Raw genomic sequence first — 11,801 nt, 5'->3', positions numbered from 1 at the left:
TTATTGGGTTATTACTAATGACTGATTCAAAGCCTCCTTTGTGGTGTTCTAGCATCTATTGATGTGGAAGGGGTGCATTTAAATTGCTGAGGCCATTGTTACTAGTCCTCTGATCACTGGTTGTTTGCTTTTTTTCTTTACTGGGTTTAATTTATAAAAATAGACATTATGAATGACTGATTATAATTACTTAGCAAAGGGGAGAGAGACGCCTGAAAGCAGAAGCAGATGTGGAATGTTTTCTGAAACCCCAAGCCGAAACGACATTCCTCCTTCCCCAGATCTGGGTGTGTTTGTCTTCTTGTGTTTGTCGCCAACACGCGATATATCCACCACGTTGAGATGTTCAAGCAGCAACGCTCTCCACGACATTTTTCCTGTTTAATTATTTAGAGACATTCCGCTTATAGGGCCCTTTGCCTTCCACTGAAATACAGCTTGGTTTTGTCTGACAAGGCGTTAAGACAACCTGGCTTGACCACTAGGCTACCCCACCACCCCATACTCCTTCGATTTAAAAAAAGATTTATTTTAAATAGAAAATTAAAGCTGAGAGTAATTTGCAACGATGCGTGTGAACATTTGCACTTGTAATATAACACAATGTAGTACGATAAACATCCAGAGGTTTTAGTATCAATGCTATCTATCGCATCACCATAATCTAGCACTGAGAATTGGCCTATATTATTTTACCTCTCTGCTGAGTTAAATACTTAATCTTTAGTTTCTTCACTGACTGAGCGGTGTGTGGTAAAGAGTGATTATTATCTAACAAAAACCCAAGGTTTTTGTAGGGTAGGACATTATCACAAAAATGTCAAAGGTAGTAATATTGAGAACTTCCAATTGTAGATTTTTGGGTCTTTGAGAATAGCATATACTTTGTTTTGCTAGCACCAGCATAGTGTCTGTAAGTGACTTAAAGTAGTTGAAAATGTGTCTGCAATACTGCAAAGGCTTCATATATGTCATTTATATAACAGAATATCACAGTATTTACCAGTGACTCCAGAATATTATGGATTGATCAATAATTTATCATGGTTACCAGCATCCCTACTTATAGCTAGGTGGTGGCAATACGTGGGCGGTTTTCCAGATATTAGGAATGACTTCAGAAATGAATGTGAGATTTAGAATATGGGTTTGACAACCAGAGATAAACCTGGGTCAGGTCTGTCAGCCTCTGTGGCTTTTCTACTATTGATAGCCAGTAAAGAATCAAGGAATACCTTTTCTGTGAAAAGAATATTGACTATTAACCTCAAAGTATTTCTGCCTAACAACGTGGTTATATTTTTGCTCTCTTTCATTTGTGGTGAACATACTGGCCTTCATTCATGAAACTTCAGAAAAGATCTTAAATTCTAACTTTAGGAGAGACTTGGGATCATCTCTAAGTGTGATTCATGAAACTGTTACACCTGGTCGAAATGAGCGTAGATGTCATCGCAGATTAATAAATCGGATAAAGCCGTGGACGCGAGAACGCGCTGCACCTGTCCTTATTTACACATGACATATGTGGGGATCAGCAACCTATGAATTGACAGATTTCAACATAAATTACAGCCTGAAACGGCAAGTTAATCATTCGTAATTCTCTGTGACAAAATCAGCGCAGTTACGGAACCCTTTCGCGTCTCAGCCCAGAGCCGAAGCCCAGAACCACTGGTTTATTTAGTCTCTCACTAGTCAATTTAAGACATGTTAGCTAATCAGGATGCCAGCCACCGAAATGACTATGATCATTTATGATCTCCAAGTATGTCGATACGGCTGAGTGACTTATGAAAAGCAAGGCCACGCAAGTTTGTCTAGCAAGTTTATTTACATACACAAAGCATTTCAAAACGTATAAACACATGAACAACAGAAATAAGAGAGAAAATGCAGAATAAAGTAAAATAAATAATACAGTAATAGCCTACCGTAGTGATACAATATTTAATATTGTGGTACCGTAATCTTATTTTATATTACCTAGTATTCTAACTATAATTGTGGTTGTTGTTACTGAGGCTGTTATGATTGTTGTTTTGGCGCATTGTTCGTGATAACTATGGTCTTATTGCGAATCAAGCATGATCTTTTTTTTTTTGTTGACGTTTGTACCCACGGTCTCCGACCAGAGTTTGATCGTAAGGATACGACAAAGGTAATATTGATGAATACCAGCTCTGTCGTTGAAATGAACGTAGTGATTAAAACGTGCAGGGTGAACACACTTACGATCAAATTTGATCGTACGCACGTTTCATGAATGAGGGTCACTCTATTCAAAGAAATTGCCTGCTGCAATAAAGTGGCAATTGTGCAGATTATCCTCAAAAGCATTAGCAACTCACACATTGTGGTATTGTGTCTTGTTTAGTATCGAAATCATTACATTATTGTCCATTTACTGGCTATGTGCTATTTTTATGTACTATTTTTTTCTTTCCAATCTGCTAATCAGGGTCTTATTTAGACCTGTGACAGCAAGTGGTCATAATTATTGATGAGATGGAGCATAAAACCACCAGGCTTTGGACCTTGTAGATATGTTTAGAATACCCCTGATCTATGATAATGTATGACTTTAGTTCATGTCTCTGGTGCCTAACAGAGTGTCTCAGTCTGGGCAGTAACGTTGAACCCCATATATCTATTCACTCATATAAGGCACTTATCCTAATTGCTCCAGGGTCGTCATCCATAATGGCTGATCCCAGGCTGTGACCCCATGTGCCGAGGTGCTTCAGGAAGTTGACATATGCAGAAAAAACATTTCCATTTTCACACCGGCACATTTATAAAGCACTTGGAGCCGGTCCAAAATGGACGTCTCGTATTACATTTTCCCCCATTCCCGCCTTCCAGAAAATGGTCAGACCCTTTCAAAGGGTCAGAGTGACGATAAGGTTAGCTGACACCCCCCTGTGAGGGCCAGCTAACCCTTGACCTCGGAGGCTCGTCACCCCCATTGACGAAGGCCACAAGGAATCCATCTCTAATTGGCCTCCGGATCCCCCTCTGAGCAGGAGAGGAGCCCCTATAGAGGACCACAGACACAGCTGCTCTTTTCATCTCTTTATATAGCGCCTACACTCTCTCTATTCCTCCAATAGAGTATCTCTATTAAACATGCTTTTCGTCCAAGATTGTTCTGTGTCTAATGTCCGAAAAGCCATCCCAAAATGTGTGAATGTCAATCGATGATTAGTGTGTGTAATACTAGCTGAATAATCTTAATAGTTTTCGATGCCTTCAAATCAGTACTAAGCATTCATCCAAGAAATGCCCATTAGCAGACATGAAAGGTTATTTGTACTTTCTCGGGTTGTGTTTTTGCTCCTTTGAGCATCAAAGATGTGTACAACCCAAGCATGTTTTCATTAAGCAACACAAATGCTCATAGTAAGTATATTTTGGTCTTGTTAAATATGCTTAGGTTCCCTGAAGGGATTGGGCCAGCCAGTGCTAGGCTGGGCTTGTAGGCTGGCAGACGCCCAGTAAGCACAAGGAGCAGTCTCTCCCCGCTCCCAGCACACACACACACACACACACAAACTTTGAGGTTGGACCTACTGCAACTTAGAAGATTAATATCAAACACTATTATACCGAAGTTGGTCATAATGATGGTAGAGATAATGTAGCATTATTTAAAATCCACAATGTATTATTTACATTTAAATTATAGATTTGTTTGCATAATTTGGGACCAATGCATCAAAGTACTGTATATTCTGTCAGTGCATGAATTTATAACCTTGGAGCCTGAGAACAGAGGGCAAAAGACAGAAAGCTAACATCCATTTGCATAATCTTCCTACTTTTTCTTCACAACGTTAAAATAAAGCACTTCGGTGGATCATCAACTTTACTGGTTAGTTCAGGAGCATACTTTTAAACTGTAGGCTTCTTGTATGCTTTGACTCAACCAAACTGATACATAATTCATACACAGTAGCTGAAAAACCCCATCAGGTCATGGAGGAAATGCAGTTGAGGACAGATCGGAGTGAGAGATATTTTCGACCACACTCTGACATATATCCCTCTCACTACTCAACTGCAAGACATATTTATATTCCACCAAATAATTCAGAACCCAAGAGATAAGGAATGCATTGTTTATCACACTTATATTGAAATTCTGATGTAAAATTGTATTTGGTCTCTGCTGTGTAACTAACTGTACTGTGCATTAAATTATGTGACTACACTAAAGCATGTGCTTTTTGATTAATGATCCAGTTTGACATGAAATTACTTTAATATCAGTTAAATCGTTTTTCCTTAAAAATAGTAAGTGTGTTTGAAAGCAGCTTTTCTGTTTTGGAATGGTGTAGGCATATAGCTGTCATTAAAAAACTATTAATTTGAGTAGACCCCCTGAGTGGCCAGATCATCGTTCTCTACAACTCTGATTGGCCAGCTCATTCATATGAGGTTATTATGAGTTAAAAGAATATAACATTTTTAAAGTGAGAGTTTCACTAGGGTTACTTCAAACCGTTAGAATGTTCGTTTTCCGTTAATAATCATTTATGGGCTACCACCAGTCAGAAATTTGATACCAAAGTAGAGTGTTGAATGGAATTCCAACATTCCAACAATTCCTTATGATCTCTTATACCTATTGTATACATTTGGCGCATTTTTGTGTAACATGGGTTATTTTTTTTATTTTTTTTCTACAGTTTATATGTTCATATGACATGCTTGTTTGAACCACACAACATCCCTGGTTATTTAAGCTCTCCCGGGACTTTACTTCCTTTATGTTCAGTTAAACGTTATACTCTTCGGTTTTATGGGGGGCACTGAGTCACAGCGTGATATTGCCCCTCTATGAAACTAGGGCTTGTGTGTTCATCAACTATGACAGACCGAGGACAGAGGAGCGCGCGGAACATAACGAAAAGAATTACATCATTTCTCTGAGCAATACTGAAGAATTGTTGGATTGGTTCGCTTTGTTAATAATGTAAACTATTTTGATTTCGCATCTAGACATCAAGCCACGTCTCTCGGAACGGGTGATCACAAAATTTTCTAGGATGTATTTTATTGTTTTACAATCGAACGGGTGGTGATGCACGGGTCAAATGGGCTGAAAGGCAATCGATTATGGAGACTTTAATGGTCCTTATTTTGATTATAAACCTTTTTATTTATTTATTGGTTTCGTCTGAAACGAGTCAAGACTAAAAATGTTACTCATTAAATTGATTATTTCCAGTGCTTTTCTTTTCAATGGTGAGTTTGGAACATTATGTTAGTATTAAGTTATGTAGTCTACTTATTTTATTATATTATATAATTGGTGAGAAGCTACAATGTTGACTTAATTACAAAATGCGTTGTAGGGGATAATTAGTATTTTCTAGAATTTTAGCGAAGTATATGTATTCTGTCAGTTATTGTATTTATATGAATATACATATATATATATATCCACATGCCATGAATTACAATGGAATTGAGAAACCAAAAAGTCGCGCTTGGAAAATAAATATTGCGAAATAAAATAAAATATTTTGTCCCTACAGGTGGTTGTGAAGACTTACTGCTTTATTCTGACATACCAGCTGGTGTCAAGTCCCTCGGGAGGAAACCGCTGCATCGGCATATTGCTGTTGTTGAGTCTCAGTGTCACTACATGCTCAAACACCTCAATGGTGGAGGTCAGATCTTAGTGCATATGCCTCCCAACATCACAGGCCACTGGGTTTCCACCAGGTAATCTAATAGTCACTGTTATTGTTATTGCCCCTTATTCAATTGTACCGCATTTTAGGAATGTATTGTGAAATATTTGTAACGAAGTGAGGGATATTCTTGACAGACCTATTTACTTTCAATGTTCAGAACCTCTGGAAGAATTTTCTACAGCAGCTGTTGGGTTAATATTTTCCTGTACATAAGCTTACTTGGCACAACAGGTTCAGCCTCTACCCTCTTAGGCTTAGCGTGTTAAACCGACTGGTGCAGTAAAGGTTGGATGCTCGACTCTAGTTAACCACCAGAGTCACTGTGTAATACCGGATTATCAAATAATTTGACAAAACCAAGGTCATTATGTTTAGCTTTTTTCCCCCCTTCAGCTGTGAGGTCAGGCCTGGGCCAGAGTTCATTACCAGGTCCTACCACTTCCACCACAACCACACCTTCCATGTTCTACAGTTCCACTACAGGGACAACCGCTGCTCCACCCCGACCTACACCTTCCTCGCCCAGGGCCAGTTGCACTTGCGCCAGGCCTCCTGGGTGGTCCGTGGGGGCACCGAGGCCGATTACCAGCTTCAAAGAGTCCAGGTTGAGTTCCACAACCCCGAGGCAGCCCTGGAACTCAGCCAGTGGCTCAAGCCCAGCTGCAGAGCTCTGTCCCTGGCTGCAGGGGAGTGGTGGGAACCCCATGTCAGCTATAACCTTTGGAGCGAGGAGGAGGATCGGGGGATGGACTGTGCCCACAGGCTAGGTTTCACTATGAACGAGCTGCAGCTAGTGCGTGTGGAGTGGCGCCGTCATCACGATTACCACGTAGCAGAGCTCTTTCTGGGGGACATCCACACTGAGCGTGCCCAGAGGACCCATCACAAACCATCCAGCTACCAACTGCCACTACAGAACACCAAGGTTGGTCCGAATCAAAGATGTACCATCGAATGTCTATGCTCTAATCTGCATGCTGTAATTCTGTGGTCTCCCCAAAAATCATTTGCCGACTGAGACCCAGTGATTAGCATCCCTTCAGATGTAATGGCCAAGTAACTTTCTGATCCCAATTGAAATTTCTTGTGAATATGGACTTTACATTAGATTTTTTAGTAATTTAGCAGATGCTTATCCAGAGTGACGTAGAGGTACTGCATTCATTTTGAGATTTGCCGGGTGAGACAAACAGTCATAAGTAGATATGTGTTCTCAATTCAGAAGTTATGAGCAAAGTCAGTGTTAGAAGACAAGTACACAGTTTGTTTATTTGGTGCGGTCGGGTTTAAAACCGAGCTGTCTTATATAAGATGCTCTTTGAAGAGGTTGAGTTTGAGATATTTTTGAAAATATTCAAGATGACATTGTTACAGCCTTGATGTCAGAGACTGTTTTCAAGCTATTAAAGTTGACAAACTGGTTCAGCAATTTTTGTTACATATGGAGCCAACAGTAATTGATGCATCATGCTTCAGAGCTGTGTACTCATATTTTTTTCAGCCATCGTACTGATGTTTTGTACAAAAAGCTTCCGTGTTTGTTTGTTGGTTTGTCGGTGAAACAGGAGAGATTATGTATTGTGCAGAAACCCAGCGGCAGAGCCATGGTTGGTAGTGATCATCTGTTGGTTGGTTTTCCACAGCCACTCTTCAAAGAGAATAGCAAATAGTGGCGCAGTATGATCTGCTCTGAATGCCTGAATTCCTGCCCCTCGCTCCCTGGTAGTGTGTACCCCAGGCTTTATGGAGGGCAGAGGGATGAAACTATAGATGGGCCAGAAAGATTGAACAAGGCTTTTCGTTCAGAGGCTCACTCCCCCGCACTAAAGAATCTGTTCCCTTCATGTCCTCCCAGCATTTAACCGCTTTTTTGTTTTTAAATAAATGAAACGCCCTGGCTGTAAAGTGTCAGGTTGATGTAGTTAAAAGCTGAGGCGATTCATGTTGAAAGTGACTGATGTATGCTCTGATGGTGATTGTGGTGAAGCTCTATTCAGCCTGGAATGAACCCAGTAAGTCACGCTCAGCTCTACCGTTAATTTGTTGCTCCACCGCTAAGAGTCAACTCTAAAATGGGCTTCCCACATTAAAGGGGCTTGATTCACTTTTTACTAGATTTTAGGCACTACTCAGTGAATCCAAACAGGATTCCAACCCATAACGAAAACCCAACTGTCAAAAGAATTTGGAAAAATCTAAAACGAGGCTTGGGATGCAAACATCAGTATACTTCTGCCTTTTCAACTGTCTCCATATTCACTGCTCCCACAGCACATATTGCTTTTCATACATCCAGTTCGCCCCATCTGCTCTTTGGAAACCCAGAGAAGAGCGAGGGGTTTTAGGCACCCGACCAAGTACACTTTTGAGGCCATAGAGCAAAGCTTTTGTTTCTTTGCCATTTATATTTTTTTTCATCGCTGCCATCAATCTAGGCTGGCATGTGTAGTGATGTGTGAAGTAACATTTGAGTGTCTTCCATGCCAGGCAGGCTTATCCCTTTTGGGTTAGCAAGGTGGGTCAGACCGTTCATTCTTTAGCTTGAATGGCTTTCCTTGTGTTTCACCATCATGTTTAATTGTCGGCTGTCATCTCGGTTAGTATCGATTATATTCATTATCATCATGCCTTACCTCATCAAACTGCATTGAAAAAAAAATTCAGTTCTCTGGCTTTTTGTGTTAAACATTCAAATGGTTTGAACTCTCACATCCACAGGCTCCTCATGGAGGTGCAGCGAATTCCTCTTGAATCCCAGAACAAAGTATTTATATTCTGAAACACCCTGTATTGCAGAACCACGACCCTACGTGCAGTGTCTGCAGAGTCATAGCTGGGGCGGACGAGCTCCATCCTCCGGTCCTGCCCTGCGAAGACAACCTGACCGTTAAACTTCAGGGCCAGTGGGTCAGCCAACGCTGTGAGGTCCGTCCCGGGGTCCTCTTCCTCACCCGGCATTTTGTTTTCAACAGCCACAACCGCACTTGGATGGGACACTACCGGCATTATGCCGATCCGGTGTGCCGACACCCCACATTCGCCCTGTATGCCCGGGGTCACTACAGCCACGCGGTCCTCTCCAGCAGGGTCCCTGGAGGAACCGAGTTCGTCTTCACAGGTTGGTGTCACCGTCGGCATGAACGGAAATACGGGTATCTAAATAATGGCCGCTTATTCTAATTATAAAGCGTGCGTTTGGCCTTCACAGTGGATCACATGAGAGTGACCCCTATGGATCAGGCCACCACCTCCCTGCTCAACATCTTCCGGGGCAACGAGTGCGGGGCAGAGGGCTCCTGGCGCCAGGGCCTGGAGCAGGACGTCACCCCGACACACGGCTGCGCCGCCCTGGGCATCCGGCTGCCCCACACCGAGTACGAACTGTTCCGCATCGAGCAAGACCCGACGGGTCGGCACCTCCTTTTCAACGGTCAGAGGCCTTCAGATGGCTCCAGCCCTAACCAGCCCCACAAGATGGCCACTTCCTACCAGTACCCGCTGGTGCAGTGTTCCGGGGTGAGCCACTGGTCGTCGGAGTGGGGGAGGAGGGCTGACCGGCTCTCCAGGCTGGGGAGTAGCAGCTGCAGGCAGGGAGGAGAAGGGGATGTGAGGGATATGGTCAGAGTGCTGTTTATTGCTGCTTTCGCTGTTCTTCACGTCAGTTAGGTGTAGATGTGGGTGAACGTCGTTGGCTTTGTTGTTGTTGTTGTTCTTGTTGTTGTACTTGTTGTGGCGCAGAACTGAACAGACTGTGAGTCTGACTTTTAAATACAGCACATTGCAGTGTTGAGCTGTAACTTATTCCTGACTTCATTAGGTATTAAACTGAAGAAAATGCAAAGGAAGTGAAAGGGGGAATGTACCGTACTTTAAAAAGAAATGCAACTTTTCTCAACATTGGGCTCTAATGAACATAAACCAATACAAGTTGTCAGTGCTATATTTGTGGTCGAGTTAAACATCTATTTGGATCAGAATGATTCAGAATCTGTAATCTCCCGTTTACTTTCCAGGTTTTATGTTCTTTTTTAAATAATCAGATACCACAATGACAGATAAATTGTTCAGTGCTTTGTAATAGTCTCTATATTGCCATCTACTGGACCAGTTATGTCACATTTTGTTTAGCCTGAAAGGCAGCCATGTTTTTCAAAATACTTCATCTTGATCAGAATGATCCGGAATATTTAATGTTGAGGTTCTTTGCATGACCACTCAAATGGAAACCTGTACCTTCACTATCGTTCACAGCAGTCAGTCTGGGAATCCTTCCGTTGCAGTAGGCCACGTCAAAATTAGGGTTGTTTGACAAAAGCTAATTTTGGTTCTGGCCAAATCGGTCAGTTTCTGTGATAAAATTGATATTAACTATTGGTTTTGGTGGACCGTGGAGTCTGTTCATATCAAGACTGCTTGCATGGAAGAAACTAAACGTGGGTGTAGTATTGTGCTTGACTGGACCTGTTGGGGAAGCCAAGCAGCTTTAAAAACCATTGCAAGTAATCCAAATGACAGGTTATTCTGTAGTTCTACGAATTGTTTCTCCACTAAACATGGAATTAAGATATTTAGGACAGGGATCACCAGGGGTTCAGTAGTCTTAGTCATCTGCATCATGGTGGCCAGGAGTTCAAAACCCACAGGGGTTAGTACAAATTTACACCGTCGTCCACTGTGGAGGGGAAAGTCTTGTCTCATCACACTCCAGCGTCTACAGGTTGTTGGCTGGAGAATGAGCTCTCCTCCCGGCATGTATGTACCAGCGAATACTACCTGGTAGAGCGAGCACTGTCATCATGGATGGTCTGTCATAGGGAAATAATGGTACCTATCGAATAATAGTAATAGCCTTTAACTTTTAACAAGTATAAACTGCAGACTAACCAGCAACTAACCTGCAGTCAATTTACCATGAGGATGAATTACCAATTCCATATGTATCCCCATCTGGAGGATACAAATGTAGTTTTTCAGTTTTGAAAACCCCATTGCTACCATTTAATGAGTGTCCAATATATTTATCAAATTCACTACTTCACTAGGTAAGTCAAATTCATATTGGCCTTCATCAGCTAAAAACACAATCCCAGCATTGTTCAAGTGTTTAGGTAAATAGTTTCGTCTCATTTAGCTGGAGCACGTTCTACTTGATCTGCTTGTCTACCCTGTTTCTTTACAAGATTCCCATCATCGCAGGCGTCTTTCGCATGCTTTTTTTTTTATTCCCCCAAAAATTCTAACATTTAGTCTCATTTGATTATCCCAGCCCTTGTGAATTCTAGGTTGTCCTATTGGATGTGTCTATTTCACAAACGTTCATTGAAACCTACCCCTTAAGTCTGTGTGATTAGCCGGGATTGTGCTACTGTAGTGTTGGTGAGACCGGCAGATCCAAAAATACCCAGGTCTTGTTTTTCTCATGAACTAAGATTCCAAATGATTTAAATTTGAAGCTAGTATGATCCATCTATGAAAAGCTGGCTGCCATGAACATGTAAACATCATCTGTCACAAACCACACAAGTAGCTGAAAGCTAATAACTTAGATCATAGGTAATTCCAAAACATAGTGTATATATTACTAGAATACACTCAGTTTGCTGTCACAAACTCCTCACAAATCACTGACTATATTGGATTTTTATTTTCCTGTGAACTTACAGCATTCTTACACAGTTTAATACATTTTGTTGTTCACATTAGTAAAACTAATGAATTAAACTGTTAAACTGTGTTCTGCTTGTAGCCTTTGTTGTCAAGAAAATCATGTTGTTTTTTTTTGCTAGGGTCCCTGGGCCTCAAAATATTAAAAGGAATTTTCAAATAATCTAACATACAGCGTTTACGGTCTCTGCAAAAGTGTTCTACTTTTTTCACTCACAGAAACCAGGCACTTTAAATGCAGTCTGAAATTTTTTGAACTCTTGAAACAACCATTTATTCAAAAGAACTTCTGAAATTCTATAATGTATGTTAGTTAATAGGAAAATATGGGATTTATTTCTAAAATGTGATAATTTTACATTGTTTTCATACGCAACAATTTAATCGTGCTGACAGTGTTTTTAATTAGCTCAAAAGAATGTAGTATAATAG

General features: G+C 41.1%; 1 protein-coding gene across 2 annotated transcripts; it reads left to right on the top strand.

Moving 5' to 3' along the window:
- The first annotated feature begins 4,793 nt into the window (after window positions 1-4,793).
- Window positions 4,794-11,537, top strand: LOC105025729 (protein APCDD1-like). Of its 2 annotated transcripts, none has more exons than XM_010896652.4 (5): window positions 4,794-5,250; window positions 5,544-5,733; window positions 6,099-6,630; window positions 8,502-8,823; window positions 8,914-11,537. In XM_010896652.4, exons 1-5 carry the CDS (start codon window positions 5,205-5,207, stop codon window positions 9,369-9,371), a joined length of 1,548 nt encoding a protein of 515 aa, XP_010894954.1. In that variant the 5' UTR covers window positions 4,794-5,204; the 3' UTR covers window positions 9,372-11,537. The 2 variants fall into 2 exon arrangements, with proteins under 2 accessions (XP_010894954.1, XP_010894953.1); XM_010896651.4 differs by having other exon boundaries at window positions 6,081-6,630.
- The last annotated feature ends 264 nt before the right edge of the window (window positions 11,538-11,801 follow it).

The sequence above is a fragment of the Esox lucius genome, chromosome 21 (assembly GCF_011004845.1).
Source record: "Esox lucius isolate fEsoLuc1 chromosome 21, fEsoLuc1.pri, whole genome shotgun sequence".
In the NCBI taxonomy this organism is placed as follows: Eukaryota; Metazoa; Chordata; class Actinopteri; order Esociformes; family Esocidae; genus Esox; species Esox lucius.
The sequence above is the reverse complement of the archived record's forward strand: the minus strand, read 5'-3'. Positions and strand labels throughout refer to the sequence as shown.